This window comes from Pestalotiopsis fici (genome assembly GCF_000516985.1).
Source record: "Pestalotiopsis fici W106-1 unplaced genomic scaffold PFICI_Scf_7, whole genome shotgun sequence".
Classification (NCBI taxonomy): domain Eukaryota; kingdom Fungi; phylum Ascomycota; class Sordariomycetes; order Amphisphaeriales; family Sporocadaceae; genus Pestalotiopsis; species Pestalotiopsis fici.
In genome coordinates, this window is record NW_006917097.1 from 845,614 (window position 1) to 862,228 (window position 16,615).

The window sequence follows — 16,615 nt, forward strand, 5'->3', positions numbered from 1 at the left end:
CCTCCCTAGCACCAGAATCACACCTCCCATCAGTGCTGACGTCTGTCGGCTCTGCGCCCTACTCTCTATTTTCATTTCACACAAGAAATTTAGTAAAGAAACTCAGATTCATGTAATAATTGTTTTGGAACTTGGTATCTCGGTGCTCTCGCAGAGCTATCCCGAGGGCTCTCTCAATTTATCATTTTCACGGCATATACAGAGTCCAGCTCAAAAGACATGATGAAAAACTAAAACACATGGTCTCCTTCCACGTTGATATTTGTCCTCGCAAGACCGATCCGTCTATAGTGTTCGCCGCTCAGATTCTTGCCCTCTTCTGTCACCAATGACTTGTGCTCGGGATTGTCTAGCACTAGGTCGCCCGCCAAGAACTTTTCTGTCGATTCTCTTATGCCGTCGCCTAATGTTGCCAGGTCGCTGCCTTGGCTAAAAGGGGTCAGTCGTTCGCCAACCTGGGATGGTTCCGTGGTATCGGTATCTGGCCAGAGTATCCGTTCTGCTTCTTCGCGCGTCATCTTCCCCTCAAACGATGCCTGGCCGGCTGCGATAATTTCAACAAGGCTTTCACTATCAGAGTCGTCGTCATCAGGTGTGAATTGGGAGAAGTTTCCAGTGGTTTCTGAACCGACTTCGCATGAGTGGTGAACCTCCTCAATTTCAGTCACCTCGGGAGCTTCTTGTTGGACTTGGACCGTTCGAGTCCCGTTTCTCAACAACTCCAACTCGGCCCTGGCCTCTTCTTTACTCTCTGCCCCGTTCAGAGTCCATCGTCTAGGTCGTCCGGATTTGGCAATGAGACCTCGCAAGATTGTCACTTCGTTGTCCTTGAAGGCACGGAAAAATGTTTTGCTGGCCAGAGCAGCACTATGCACATCTTCAAGAGTGTCAAGTTGAGAAAGAACCTTCAATGCAATATCTGCAATACCTCGGCTCGCAGCATCATCGTCCGGCTGCTGCTCGACTGGTTTCATGGTAGGCTCTTGGTTTGCTGCTTTGTGTTTACTGAGGGCCCAGCCGTGCTGCCCGGACACATCGTACAAGGTGAGACCCCTGATACTATTGGAAATGTCGTTGAGAGCTGCTTTGAATGTCGAAGCAAAGTCGCAAGGCCCAGAGTGCGACTCTGGCGGACTACTGATGCAACGAAGAGTGTCAATCAACTGTTCCAGACTCATTTTTGGGAGAGGGGGACGCTGAGTGTGGCCACTGGTATACATGATCTGCGACAGAACTCCCGACTCGTTAAAGGCCATCATGAGCCACCCAAGAGATAATGCGTCGCAAGCGTGGCTGCCCTTTGAGCAACGGGGCTTCGAGCTAGGCATGAGCCCAAGGTTCGCGTCCTTATCGACACCGGTGGGTGGGCAGCGGAGATACTCTTGCAACAGGCTATTGCAACAATGGTGTACCTGGTCAATCTTGGCGTTTCTCATCATCCAGATCTTTTCCTTGACACGTTGAGGGAATGGCCTTGTCTCCAAGTCACTTTGATCCACAATTTTCAGCACAGCCGTCTTGGTCACCCGTGAGAAGAGTCCTCTCAGACCAAAGGCGTAGCTGACGAGAAGAAGGCCGTCCGATATGTCCTCGGCAGCCTTGTGGATCCATTGCGGAAGCCACAGGTATTCGACAGTCAACTCTAATGGCGCGGTGCATTGATAGCGCATGCACACTTCGGCGACTGCCACGAATGTATCGAATTCAATATCCCGTGGAACCTGGTCATTGTGCAAGTGGGCAGCATGAAGAAGAATCTCGAGTGATTTGCCCATGTTCAATTCAAGCTGCGGCATGCGAAAGAGCTTGACCTCAGCACCGTCGGCGCAGACGTAATTGGTCGGTGTAGGAGGCAGGTTTTGGGCCACATGCCCATTCATATCTGACATCATCGGTAGCATCTCCGGGGCCCCAAAGATTTGTGCAAACAGCGGGGATGTTTCAGCCAGCATATGCGAAGAAACCCGAAAGCGAAAGACGGGAAACTCATCCGAGTCCTTGTTTGCGAATTCCAACACGGCGTCGCCCCGTTGTGAGATGACGATATCCTCGATGATCCGATCTGGCGAAATGCCCGACTCGGCATTATGTAGCAGATGCCTCATCTCGTGCAGGTCTGCGCTCACGTGGTCAAATTCGCGGAAGCGTGCATTAACTATTTTCGTATCCGCCACGCTGACTGAGCGCATTCTCAAGGTGACGCTGTTCCGGAATACCTTGTCGCGGAACAGCTGTTCTACCATTGCGGGACTGGCAGTGGCGTCGAAATCCCTATATGCATCTGATATCAGAGTCTTTAATATAACCAAAAGGTCCCCCAGACAATTTGTCCACGTATGAACCAAGTCTAGGCGCTGGTTATATATGTTTGGCGATCTGTGCCAATCCCCCGAGGCTCCGGTATCAGAGATGGCCGTGGAACCGATAGATAGGCCGGAGAGACCGGAGGCTAGGCTGAGGCCAATGTCCGAGGATGAAGGAGGAGGAATGGGGGGACTTGGGCTCTGGCTCGGCTGACTTGACTGTGGTGACTGTAGTAACGCTATGCAGAACGCCTTGGCTATCTCCCTGATTGCGGAATACTCCTTGTAAGCAGTGTCTGCCGGGATATATTTATTAGTAGTAATGTATTTAAGTTTTTGAATGCATCCTTGGAGTTGCGCGCAGTTCAAATCTTCAAGTGATTGTGGCTTGTGACCGATGGAGAGATTGCCCAAAGATGCCTCCAACACCAGGCCGGGCGTTCCAGGAGCACTATTCTGGAGTCATGTCAGCCGTCGATTTGTCTTGCCAGGGCTTTCATCGCCCGCTGCGAGGACGGCACTCAAAGCGTTGACTAACATGGTGGCTTCTTGTTTGACTCGATCCGGATTGAGTCTGTTGCAATCCGCCGGCTCCCCAGGTTCGTTTCCTCGGCGCACCTGAGCTTTCCGCGGGGGACCGACGTGACGTTAAATAAGGACTGATGCCGGTACTGGTGCTCAAAGAGCCTGCATCTCGAGTATAGCCGGTCATTTCGACCTAGCCAATCGCGAGCTTGGAATCGGTGCTTGGGGTGATTGCCGGCCGTATAATGAAACACAGCAGAAGCAACCTTCAAGACAAGGCTGGCTGCCTACACCTGCTTGCTGATGCTGGTTTCTGTTTCTGGACACCGTCCGGCCCCACGGTGGGATCGAGTCTGCTAGGGTGGGCTGCTAGGCATCCGTATTTCAACGTTCGATATGGTTGATATGCTCCTCGCGCCTTGGCACAGACTTCGGGGACCGATGAGAAAAGTGTCTGCCTTGTCATATGCAGGACGAGATGATTTCACATTCGTCCTACTGACCTACCTCCCTACTAGGCACTTGATGAGTTGGGCTACAGAAAGTCAATGTACTAGAGGAAGCGGGTGATGAGCTTATTTATGTACGTACCTCCAGTAGCGCGAAGGATTATGGTGGAGAAACAGGGGTCCAACCCACCGTCGATGCACCAGACCTCGACAGTCACGGTACGTACTGCAACCTAACCTCTACATAGTATCATGCATAGGGTTTATCCGGTGCGTTACTCAAGGTCTTCTTTTAATCCATTCGTGATCATGCCCGAATGCAAGAGCGAGGAACTTGATAATTGAACTCGGCAATCTCCAAGTATTGGGAGTCAGGTGATTTGGAGGGAAACTCGGTCGTTCATTGCGATATGACCACTATTTTCCGTCAAGGTTTTTCAGGTAATGTTTATGGAAACTAGAAAGTGCTATCAATCTCATGACACAAAAGTGCCCCGTATGTTACTAGTGTATTCCTATGGAATCGATTACCAAGAACTTGGTCGCACAGTCTTGTTCGCTACGATACATTATATTCCTCAACTTACCCAGGGGAGTTTTCAAGAAGCAAGCGTCTTGGTTGAATGCAGACCAAAAAGGACAGCCCTTCATTGCTTTATTCAAGATTGCAGCTAGAACCATGACAAGATGATGAGATATAAGCCATCAATCTAGAGCATCATCCTTACCTACCAAAAATCAAGAAAATCGATTAATATAAGGCACCAGGAGCCCGAGTCTAAGTAGAGGGATATTGACAGATAAGTTATAAACCTCGTATCTCTGTCTCTACACGTTCAAGGATAAAGGATGTCATTCCATGATATCTGAACCCGGGCTCGGACACATTATGAGCGGGGCGCTGATGGCAAGACCCATTATCTTACTCCAGTGGTGTTCGTCTCTTTATAACACACCCCGCCGGCTCATCCCTCGGCTCCATACGAGGGTGGCCGGGGACGGGGTTGCTGTTCAACGGGGCGGGGTGATTCTCGGGCGATCCATTACTTCCAGAAGGTCGACCTGGCTGCCTTGCCATCTTGGTATGGCCCTCCTCGTCTTCAACGACGCCGGCGGTTCTGGTACGGAAGGACTTGCCCAGGAAGAAGACGGGCAGGCCGCCCAGGGCCAAGGCGCCAATGAGGCCGCCGTAGGTGCCAAACATGTTCAAGAATCCCATGGTCTTGGCCCATTCGGTGGCTTTTACTGTCATTCCGAAACCACAAATCAGACGGAACGAGGAGTACACAATGAGAATGGGGCTGTTGGTGGAGGTTAGCACTATTTCACAACAAGTTTTACTCCATGACCGATTGATGGAAAATCTTAGACCACTTACCCGGCAAAATTTGGATAGCTTTCTAGAATGAAAACCTGAAGAGTCGTGTTGATGCAAGTGGAACCCACGGTATGGAAAAAGATATTCACCAGCAGAGCATAATCCGCACGCAAAATCGTGAGGATGTTGCTGCAGACGTATCCATACATGACAAGGCCAAGGACGGCAAGGATCACGGGCAGAATAATACTCAGCAGGTGAACTTCGGGCTCGCGGCGGCCGTCGTGCCGCCTGGCGATCCAGTTGGAGACAATGTCGGCGAGCCAGCCGCTGATGAAATAGGTAAAGGGCGTGGCAATGAGCAAAGCCAGCCCCGACATTCCTAGTTTCTCGATCCTCCAGCCCACCGTCAGGAGCACCGACGATGAGGTCTGGGTCACGGCGTTGCCGGCTCCCTGGAGGGCCGCGCTCAGCAAGGTTGCCCAGATGACCGCTGGAAATGTGAGACATTTGAAGCTTTCAAGAAACGTTTGAAAGCAGAGGCTCCAGCGAATAGGAATATTGAAGATGCCAAAGTTGGACTTCCAGGTTCGAGGCCCATAGCTTTCTACGTCGGGTCGCGGGCGAGTCTCGCCAGGTTCGAGGAGATAGACTTGTTTGCCGGCTATTGGGAAGAAATAGACGGTTAGTTCTTCAATTTTGCGACATTATCACTTTTGAAAATGCAACTCACCTAATTCATCATTTGACCTCTCTCTGCGTGTCTCGGGTACACACAAGAACACGGCGATCCAAGCACAGGCCGTCAAGCCCGAGAATATCAGATACAGCCGCCTCCAATCCAGGTAAAATGCAATGAGTGGACTTGATAAGAAATGAGTATCTGTATCAACGTGGCAGATTGGTAAGGGACAGCGATCGACGTGACTTACCTCATCATACCCAAACCAATGATGAGTACACCTTGGCTGGCATTCAGTGTGGCAAAAGCCCGGTTGCGCTGGTGGATAAACGTCATATCCTGAATGATTAGCGGTATGATGGCTTCGACGGCACCAGCTCCAAAGGCTTGGAAGCACCTCGCTGCGATGTGGGCATCGAGGCTTTGGCTTTGGCTGGCCCATATACCACCGACCCAAGCCATGATACCAGCCAACAGGAGGACGGGCCGCCGACCAATGGCGGAAGACAGGGGTACCAGAACAAAAGAGGATATACCGTTCACAATGATTGGCAGGGTGGCCAGCAGGGCTACTCGCCACAGTGGTGTTACCGACTCCCAGGTCGCCAGCGCTTCGAGAACATTCACTGCCACAGGCTCGGCGGGAGGAGCAGGTGGCCCGCTGACACTGCCGCCATCGCCGCCAGGCGACCCTCCACTACCGGATGAGCCTTCATCACTAGACGAGCTGCCAGCGATTGCGAGCAAGCTGCCTATTTCTAGTAATACACTCCAGCTGACGCCATTGTACTCAAAGTAGAAAAGTGGTAAGAGGTGGCCGATGATGTTTTCTATCCCTAGTCCAAGAGAGCCGACTGCGATTCCATCGTCAGTGTCTTCATCCAAATCAAAATCGTACTCGATAGCCAGGGAGGGAAATGCTCACAAAAGCACATTGAAATAATGGCCATCCACTTTCGCCATGATGGGAGATTAAAGGGGTCTAGGATGGTGATTTCGAGTCAGTGTCACCTTGCCGTCGTCATCAGGACAGATTGAATAAATTACCCTTTGGGTCAGGTGTGGGCATGGGGATGCATTGAAGCTGATTCTCTTGAAACAGCTTTGAACTACCAACCACCAACTCTGCGCCTGGTTGGTTTGCGGCATCATCTTTCGTCGTTTGCTCACTCATTTTCTCGCAAATGGACAAAACGATCGCTGTTCTTGAAGAAGTTTAAAGAGTTCCCGTAGTAGAGCAAGGCGAGAAAAGTATTGAGTTCTGGATTAGGTAGTCGAGCGAGTAACATGGCGCTTTGAGGACGCACAAGAGTACTTATATAGGTACTTACCTCTTAAACCTATCATTGGCCCCAGGAAAGAGCAAAGCAGAAATCTGGTCTCAGCAGGTAGAGTATTAAGGTGTTCGTCCTAGGGGCATATGAAGGGCCGAAGAGGCATCACGGGCTCGAAAGACAGGGTACCGATGTGCACAACCTTATCAAGCGTAGACACCGAATTGGGACCGTCGGCTGCAGGAACTGAGCCTATAAACATGTAAAATCTTACTACAAAACAGCTATCAACCAGGCTAAATAGATATCAACGCATGGTTGAACCTGATGTCCAATGTGGGAGTGTCCCGTAACGTTCTGCTTTCGCTCGGCGCAAAACCCATCCCCCAAAACCATAAACAAGCCAATTGCTGATACTTGGCTGCAAATATGACAAAAACTCCTATATATATGCCTGGTCCTAATATGCGTGCTTGTGCCATGACGGCTGGGTATATCCTCGTTCTCTGCATAAGGGAGGGAGAAACAAATGAACATAGTAAACCCAGGCTTGAATGATAACGCCAGAATATGATGTGTGCTCGTAAATGAAATAAAAACCAATAAGTCCCATAAAAGTATTACCCGTCTGTCGTCAGTCTGCAAAGATGGAAGAGGAGATCTCCGAGATACTCCATTCTTTTAATTTCTCGAGGTTGTGGTCGTTGTTGGTATCGTTGATTTCGTTGATTTAGGTGCAAGGGTGTGCATCAGAGGTAACCGTAGCGAGATGCCAATATATGGTTTCCAATCCCTATTCCTCCACGGGTGATAGACCATCTTCCGAGGATTCCTTCTCCTGAGGCCACTCCAAAGGGTCCAGGATGGAGTAGCGCAATCCAGCATTTTCCTCCATTTCTTTCTGCAAAATGCGCATCGAGAGTTCCCATCGCCTGTCCATGGTCTGCCTCCTGATGTTGAAAGTAATGGCAAGTGCATCTTCTTGGTCCGCAAAGACAGACTCCAAAGCTTCAAGCTCCGCTCGATTCTTCTCGAGGAGCTTTTCCAGCTCGTCGTCCTGTCTCTGTTGCAGTTCCTCTAGAGCCTTTGATTGACGGTCGCGCATCACGTTGATCTTCGCTTGGTGTAGTTGCCTCATGTTCTTCTCCACGTTGTACTGCTGACCGAGTTCGCGCAAGTCCCTTTCCGTCACGGTGCGTTTGGGCATGCCGGCATCAGGGTTTTGCCCGAGGCCATCGCAATAAGCTTCCATGTGTTTGAGGCGAATACGGACGTTTCGCTCGCTCTGCTCGAGCGACATGCGTAGCTCGAGCTCTGCCTGTACTTGGCGGTCCTCGAGATTTACGGTCGTCTTGACATGGCGCTCTTTCATCTTTTCGATCATACCTGAATGTCTCTCTACCAGGGATAGTTTCTCCTGGGATTGTCGAGTCCACATGAGCCATTTCGTCTTCCTTTCGTACACGCGGAATCTCTCCATCTCATCAATCTGCTCGCGGCGCGTTGCTTGGAATTCGGGCGACTCCTTCGTGCGTTTATCTGCTTCAAGAATTTCCGCGGCTTCCTTCTCTGCTGCTTCTTTAGCCAAAGCCTCCTCAGCCTCTTGAGCAGCCAAGCGTTCCGCTTCCTCGATGCGCCGACGCTCGAGCTCTTCCTCGCCATTACAGTAGTTCGGGCATCCGACAGTGCCATCCCAAACGCCACCGCACACGTAACAGAACTGTTTTGTAATTAGTACACCTCTCTAGAAACTACAGCTGACATGGAAAAGGTGCAGATTTCTAGGATGACATCCACAACTCTGGGTGCGGTACGAGATATGACAACTCACCTGTGCTTTACATCGGCACGTCATGTGGCTGCAGCCTTGAGTAAGCTCTACCAGGTTTCGACACTTGTAACACCGCCTCCATCCTGATGCTTCTCCTATCTTGAGGACCGCCTCCAGTTCCGTGTCCGAAGGGCAGTCGTGGCCTATAGGATGCGCATCACGCTTGCACATGATACAGACTTTGGTTTGGCAAGTACGGCACGTGGCCTGGAATGGGTGTTTTGGGTCAATCTTGGCCCTGGGAGGAATAAATTCGCCACAATTGGGATTTGAACAGAAGATGCGGTTTTCCCAGGGCGTCGAAAACTGTTGTACGGCCTTGAGGAAGGCAGTTTGCTCCTCGCGATTGAGCAGGGATTTAATCAATAAACCCGGTATCGGCTGTATGCAGCACCTGGGCGGCATCTTTGTTTCATCCTTTACTGCCTGGTTGATCATGATTCCGAGGCATTTCGTGCAGTAGCTATGCCCACATGGCAGCCTCTCTAGTACTTGGTCCGGCTTGAAGTCTTCACGACAAGCGCTACATGAACTATAATCCCGTTAGCCGTTGGTGGCGCCGCGATCCGGACTGTTGACTAACTTGATAAGGGCCTCGGGGAATGGGGATGTCTTCCGTCTACGCCGGATCTTGAGAATACCATTTCTAATGCTCAGATAGCTTTTTCTTGTGCTCACACTCAGGAGACTGGGTGCCGAATTGTGACGCTCCGTTGCTGACAATGGCAGACTTGCATGTTTGGGCTGGTCCAGCCTCGGGTTAGCCTGCGCGAGCAGCTTGTCATACTGGGCGAAGACGAGATTTCGCGACCTCTTGCGATTGAGCGCAATCGGGGCAGGGTCCGACTGGCTTTCGTCGGCGGACATGGAGGTCAAGGTAGTGCTTGCGGAGCATTTGGACTCGCCCGAAGCAGTGCGCGCGTGCCCCGTCTCTGATGTTGTGTTTGAATCTATACATGGCGTATACTTTTCCGTGGCGGAGCGCGCACTGGATGGTCGCGGCACTGAGATGCCCAAATGAGCGGCTTTTGCAGACAGATTGTCAATATTTTTCATGGCCTCGTCAGAGTTCAGGCCAAAGACCTGACTCCAGAAGTCGGCCTCTGCTAATTCGGGAGGAGCGCATGCGACCATATCGGTCGTGCTGCCATCGGGGGGCGGAGGCTCTGGAGCCGGCATCGTCACCGCAAGCGGGCGTGGGAAGCTGGAGAGGACGAGAGGAAGAACTGGGCGGCAAAGGTCGAGTTGAGATATGCCCAGTTTCGCAGCGCCGTGGTGGGGTATGACAGCAGATCACTTGCCATCCAGTTCCAGTTCCCCCAATGCGATCAGTGGGGTGGTTAACGGTGATTGGGCGCGGGGCTCAAGAAACGACGCAGCATCCATGGACAAGTCTCGCTACCTAGGCACGTAGGAGGTAGCCCCCCAGAGACGAGTGATGGATATATGGCAATACAAGGCGGAATAGGTGACAGCTGTCGTGAAAGAGTATGAACAACTGGTTGTACGGCAGCCAAGTGAATGCGCAGTAATATCGAGGTCTCTATACAGTAGGTATTATCGGTCAAGGTGCGCCTTTGTTGTGAAGATCGCTGGCCAAAGCGGGTGGACGGTATGTACTGTACGTACCGTACTGTACCGTACTGGCGGGGTTCCAAAGAAGTTTGTTTGCGATTACTAGGCGATGATGAAGATGAAGGGGAAAGGTTGTCAAATGTGACTGTCGCAAAAGTCGTGGGGATTGTGCGGCGCGCTTGTGGTCAACAATGATGCAATGAATAAATCAATTCATCAATGAATAAACAAATAAATCGTCCGCTGGAAGTGGCACACAAGAAGCCAGGTGGGAGAATTTCCTACATTAGGTAGGCCAGCCATGTAGAATGACGAGAGGAGCTTTGTACCACCATTAACCTATGGGCCATGCAGTCCGAATAGCAAGAGGGTAATGCACCTAGTGGCATAATAACTTGAGCGCTTCTCTACTGGCACCTGGTTTACCTCTTGCAAGCGGAGGCGCGGAAGAGGCGTCAGGTGGCCCTTGGGCAAAGCCGTTCGTTCAGACCGCTAGATGCAGATGAAAAATGCTTGATCAATGCGAGAGAAGATTGACAGGGAAGTCCAAACATCAAGCTTGTACCCTGGTCATGAACGCCAACATACATGGGTTTAAGCAAACGGTCTCAAGTTCTATGTGGTCAACTTTCAAGAAGGGCCCCTGGGGCAGTTTTCTTTGGCTGGACTGATGGGGGAGGCAAGGGGATGAGGCGGGAAGGGGGGAACCGATGGCAGAGAGCTGCAGCCCGAGATGGAAAAAGCAGATGCAGCACAGCAGAGGCAAAGCAAGGCAGGGGGGTCAGGCAGTCTGTCTTGTGTCTCTCTGAATAATGATGATGATGATGATGAGTCGATCTGTGTCTACGAAAGAAAAGTGATGGACATTCACGACTTTCGCTCACGCTGTGACCTTTTTCATCTTCTTTTCTCTATTTCCATCTTCCTGTTATTCCGCTCCCCACAACATACGTCAATAAATGCAATGGACTCTAACCATAGCATTCCCTCTCCAGCCTAGATACCGGCCGATAACATATAGTAGTCCACCTACACAGGCCGCCGCTAGGCCTAGTTTTACGGACAGCTTTTACTCCATTGAGGAGGGCGGGGGTGTTGAGTTGGAATGCATGTCAATCCCCCGTTTTGATGATACTACATGATTCCTTTTACATACCTTGACTGTAATGCTTGTATCGTGATGGAAATAAGGCGACCAGCCACTCTCAGGCTCTGATTGGGGCAAGACGGAGAAGGGAGAAGGAAGAAGAACAATGGCCCCCATTGTCTTTTTCTGGCTGATGAGCATAAGATGGGATCAGCATCATTCGATCATCGAGGGGCCTCGGAATGTGCGGATCTGTACTCTCAATCGACCACTTCCTCCTTCTCTCCCTTCTCCCTGTCTTTCTCGGCTGGCCTTTCTATCAGTAACTGGCTGTACGGAATAAAACGTAGGTGGTAGTAGTGCCTTAGTTGGCGCTGGTGTTGGTGCTGGCAAAGCTGGAGCTGGCTGGTCTGCTGGTACCGCTATCTGGCACTTCGTGGCTCCGCTCCGCTGCTGCCGCGGTGGATCAGCATCGGCCAAGGAGCGACTGGGGTCTTCCCTGGTGGATCGCAGCGGGAAACCCCCCATGGAGACACCCAAGCTGATCAGATCGGACAAGAAGCAACACGCCTACATATTCCGATTACTTTTCCTGCAAGACGAAGGACACTCCAAACAGATGAGAAAAAGGACCCAACGATCACTTCCTAGGTGAACTGAATGAGCATGGAGCGAGAGCGGGAACCGGATGCTGTGAAAAAGTCAACTTTGATGCAAGATATAATGTATTCCCGGATAACATGCCGCCAGCACTACTTGTGCTTTTCCAAAAGTTCTTTATTTTCCTTGGCCAACCGCGGCCAACCTCTCTCCAACAAGGCACGCCCAGAATGCAAGCACTTTAGTACATACTACCGCAAGAAATGACGACTATTATACCCGCTTACCGACTAAATACTAGACACCTTGGTATGTAAATCGTGGCTTACCGCCGCACCCTTTTAGTAGCCGCAATGTAAAGGGAAATGTCCGAGTTGAGCTGGGTGACTTGCAACGGAGATTTCATGGCAGCCGCGGTGAGCAAAACATTTGATAGATCATCTACAGCTGAAGTCCTGCATGGTCCCGACGGACCTGGATCGCCTGGGTCGAGGCGCAACATGGATCAGCGCAGTCGGGAGCCATTGTGCGCCAAAGCCTCCTGCTGCACGAACCCTTTCATCATTGGAAAATGTGCCTTCAGGAAATGTTTCCCAATTGCCAAGGCCCCCCGATTTCTGTATGTATGCAAAGTTTCTCCAAGTTCAAAGAACGTAACCAGGGCTACCAAACCAACCACCACTGGCGCACATTCCCCAATATGACTTGCAGGCAAGGACTAGTATAGCTGCAAGCACACAGACGACCACCATGCACAAAGTCAACGGCACTACCAATGAGCGCATCCACTTATACACAGGATTTTGGTCACGCTGTGCTCGGTGCTCTCAACTGAAACATAAAAGCGCTTTTCTATGTGCAATGGCCTTCCTTGGGTTTCCAGAATGGTTTCTCAAGACGCGGCTACTTTGGGTCGCATGGCTTATTGCTAGGGACCCAAAAGATAAACACCATAACAGCTGTGCATTCATGGCATTTCAGGATCAATCGAAAGAGGCTGTGTAGGCTATAATATGCCTGGTATAAGGAATGATTCACCTGCTACGTCTCAATTTTCTTGCCAATCCCTCACCATTTGAATACATCGCGAAACCGCAGCTGTTGCATAGTTTTCACTCCCTTTCCAAAAGCAGACTATCCTTGATATTACCAAGCATATCGTAATAAAAGAATTGCCTTTCTCTCGAGTCATTCAAAAATCATTCCGATAAGTAAAGTATTGTCTTTCGCTTAATACGAAAATTGGAATTGGAGAGTCACAGAAATGAAATTCAGAGGGAGCCATCAATTCCCATCTCGCTAGATCCAGTCCCGGATACCGTTAAGTGCTAAACTGTATTTTCACACAAACCGCAGACAAGGTTAGACTATTGGACCAACTAGGTTTTCTTCAACATATACAGTGGACTTAACCTTAGCATTTGTCCGTGGCAGTTGCTCCCCCAAAAGAGTATTGACTTTTGCAATTTTTTTTCTCCTGCGGGGCGGCTGTTGAAAGGACAACAGAGAAGTTGGTCGGCCCAGCAGCGCTTGGAGACGAAAACTGTGGTCTGATCATATCTGCAACTTTCGGTCACAATCCCACAAGAAGGTCCGTCCATTCATGACCGTCCAGAAGCAAGGAACAACCCCGAAGGAAAGGACCATGTTCCAGCCACAGCTCACATCATCTAGAACACGTCCCTCAAAGCTGTAAAGAGCTGGCATGCGATCCAGAAGGCAACTATTTCGATGGCTCTTGGTTGAATATGATGTAAATCAGCGATAAGAGAAAACCCTTGTTCAACTTAAATTGATTACTCATGATCCAGAGACAAGAGGCATCTGGTAGTCTCCGCGAACCATCTGTGTGAAAGGAAATGGCTCACGGGGGTCATGCTGACTCTAGTGTTACTGTAGAAGATGAGACCACCTACTTATCTCACTGGATCATTGCGACCAAACATACAATGGGGCTACTTTTGTAAGTCTACTCTCAAAGTCACCAATGATGCGAATGTATGAACTTTTGCTCCATATGTCGGGGCATGAGGGGAAAGTAGTCTCGATTAGTTATTCGAGATTATCCTCTCTGCCCACAGTGTACACGTTTGCGACTTGAAAGCTATCTGCACATGATGCGATGAAAGTAGCTACATATGATCAACATGGCTCGTTATAAAAACCACTCGGAATGTGATTCCATCGTTGAAACAATACGTAGGCGCTGAATTGTAGCCCTCGTCGTATAGGGCAGCAGATGACAGGATAAAGACGTATTTCTAAAGACTCTGCAAGGTTTGGGAACAATGCTTTGGCGGAACCACATATTGCCTCTAAGGGGAAACGCATAACAAAGGTGGACGGTATTGCCATGAGAAATGGTAAGCCTTACATCTTATACGTGGCCACCTCGATTCCACTGCTTCTGTATTTCATTCGGGAGGGTTTTTGAAAAGGGAAGCACGCTCATCTTTCCCAGAATGTTGATGTATCATTTTAGGCGGGCACCACAAATTTATGAGGTCTCAATGAATGATTCAAAGCAGGGTTAAAGACTTTTGAAGGAAGAATCCTAGACTTTCTGTCCTAAAACCACTAGACATCTCTCTGTTGCTCCGTGTTGGGAATTCGGGATGCTTTGAGACTACATGCCAGCATTAAGAGCGAATGACAGGATCAGAAAGCGCACCAAAAGCCGTTCTATTATCCATGATATCTCGAAGATTCATTGACATGGTTTCATAGTCACAAAATCGACGTTTATTTCCATCGGGTTACTCCCAAGACAAACAGTAGGTTCATGCTGTGCATCTCGTAAGCTTCTTCTCCTTGCACACATATATGTTCCCTTACCCATCGCCGAGATGAATAGTCATGGTCTGGAAATCTCTACGACGGGTATAGTGCCTGACGTAGGAGTATGGAACATCCATTTTGGGAGTTGAATTAATGCTGACTAGAAGTGAATGAAGCTAGAATGAATCATTACCATGACAGGAAAAAGCTGACGGACTCTTTTGCTGGCAAGCTATGGGCGTTTCACCATCAAGAATGCTCATTGAAAACATGACCAGGTGGGTATGTTCGAGGAGCGACGGTCTTCAGATCACTACCATATTACTCTGGTCGGGAGGCTTGCTTGCTTGGGCGTGGCAAGATGAGATATTCTACCGATCTCTCCTTTGAGACTGTTTGTTCTCTTTGTTCAAATTCAAGTACGAATTGGACATGGGAGAAAGTTCATAATCATCAAGGATTTGATCAGCTGGAGTAAAATGCAAACGTTCATTGGCGACGAAGGGAACCATATAAATCAAATTTGGATTACCTCCCAATTTGATACTCTACAAGTTGGCCCCTATCTTTATATTAGACTGTAGTCCAGTTGAAGAAAAGTGTCAACACTGAATTTGCTTGAGAAGCTTGGAAGTGAGACCTGTTCGGAATCAAAAAGCTCTAGAAGTAGATGTCACCAACTAGCGCGCTAATCACTTGTTTAAAAAGGACACGTCGAAAGCACCAGCAAGTTGAACGATCCGCCGGTGTCGACTAAATGAAGCACACATACCACGGTGACTCGTTGCTCATCGTAGACGAAGGTGGCCTAATCAGGAAATGTATGGCCTAGGATAGTGACCAGGGATTCCGCAACTGGACGATGATGAAACTGTGCCATGGAACCGATCGATCGACGGCAAGCTTTGGCCTTCAGATGAAAAGAAAGAAGAAGAAGAAGAGAAAGAGACGAATCCCCCATCTGAAGTCTGATTCGCTTCCGAGAATCATCCCAATCTTGGGCATTTATTATCATCTACCGCGCCACGCTCTTGATTCAAAATGGCTCAGTGGGATGTCATGTCATTGCAAAGTATATCCGAGACCCCTGATGCAGGTCCCAAGGACCAAAAATTTGAATTGTATAGACGCTACCAGAAAGTCAGATTGCTTGGCATGAGACAATGTGAACTCGGTTTTCGCATGTTGATCCAAGATCCTGAATCGCCTGTCGAGCAATTCTGCAGATACTGGCAGCGAAGAGTGAAACTTGAGGATCTTCAAAAGCCCCCTGGATGCCGTCTCTGCTTTATTAGGGGTTCGGGAGGATGAGGGTCGCCTTGTCCCGGGGTTTGGTCATGCTGATAAGATAGCTAGATGGAGCACAATTCCAGGGCCCAAGGCCATCTTGGTACCTTGCTAGCTTCAAGGTTGTGTGCAGTGTCGAAAGGCATTGAAGACCAGCTCATTGCAGGTTTCACCATTGACTTCATTGCCAGAGGAGTTGGTACCAAGTAGTTAGTAGTAATACTAAGTAGTAGCTCAGCAGGCTCAGTCTCAGATGCTGGGCTTTCAGATCTGCGGATAGGTCATCAGCATTTGAAAGAGGGATCGCTCGTGGGCGACATGATGGTAGACATTGCACCCCGCCCACCATATTCAAAGATACGAAATATCTTTTATTAGCTACGAAGGCAGTGTCGAGGTAGCTGGGGGCACAGACAGGGTCTTAGCAGCACCTCTAGGGCTCTAGCTAAGCTCTGTGCCAGGTTCTTCGTAGTGCCGGGTGCTCGCGCATCGGCCAGTGCGTCGAGCCCAACGGTCAGACTGGGTCCAATCCCCTCGGTTCCTTGCCCCCCCTCCCAACCCTCGTAGTCAATCAAGTGCTCCAAACTTGACAAGTCAGGAAAGGCCCCGCAATCGCCACAAGCCCGGTCGGTACGTGAACAGACTCCATTCTCCAGAGAGCTTGGGGGGTGTAGACCCAAGACCATACCTAGGTAATAATCCCACACGAGCTCTCTACCTTACCTAGGAGGGTACCTACCCAACACTTGACAATCGTTACCTTTCACCTAACCCTGCCGCCTGATTCACCCGGCATTGATTTGACCGTCTTGATTGATTCATCCAGCATCGTCCTCATTGCACACACCTCCCACTCGACCTGATCAATGTGACTTTTGCAACCATTGGCGCCTCCTTTCAACCAAC

At 49.8% G+C, this 16,615-nt stretch overlaps 3 protein-coding genes across 3 annotated transcripts; all 3 read right to left on the minus strand.

Moving 5' to 3' along the window:
• Positions 1-230: 230 nt before the first annotated feature.
• Positions 231-2,243, minus strand: PFICI_09901 (uncharacterized protein; the record flags this gene model as incomplete). The annotated part of the gene is made up of 1 exon (XM_007838482.1): positions 231-2,243. The coding sequence occupies one exon, from the start codon at positions 2,241-2,243 to the stop codon at positions 231-233; it is 2,013 nt and encodes a 670-aa protein (XP_007836673.1).
• A 1,956-nt stretch (positions 2,244-4,199) lies between these two features.
• On the minus strand, positions 4,200-6,451 carry PFICI_09902 (uncharacterized protein; the record flags this gene model as incomplete). The annotated part of the gene is made up of 7 exons (XM_007838483.1): positions 4,200-4,578; positions 4,656-5,259; positions 5,329-5,459; positions 5,528-5,903; positions 5,997-6,131; positions 6,203-6,259; positions 6,325-6,451. The coding sequence occupies 7 exons, from the start codon at positions 6,449-6,451 to the stop codon at positions 4,200-4,202; spliced, it is 1,809 nt and encodes a 602-aa protein (XP_007836674.1).
• Positions 6,452-7,344: 893 nt separating this feature from the next.
• PFICI_09903 (uncharacterized protein) lies at positions 7,345-9,561 on the minus strand (the record flags this gene model as incomplete). The annotated part of the gene is made up of 3 exons (XM_007838484.1): positions 7,345-8,271; positions 8,383-8,914; positions 8,966-9,561. 3 exons carry the CDS (start codon positions 9,559-9,561, stop codon positions 7,345-7,347), a joined length of 2,055 nt encoding a protein of 684 aa, XP_007836675.1.
• Between the last annotated feature and the right edge of the window lie 7,054 nt (positions 9,562-16,615).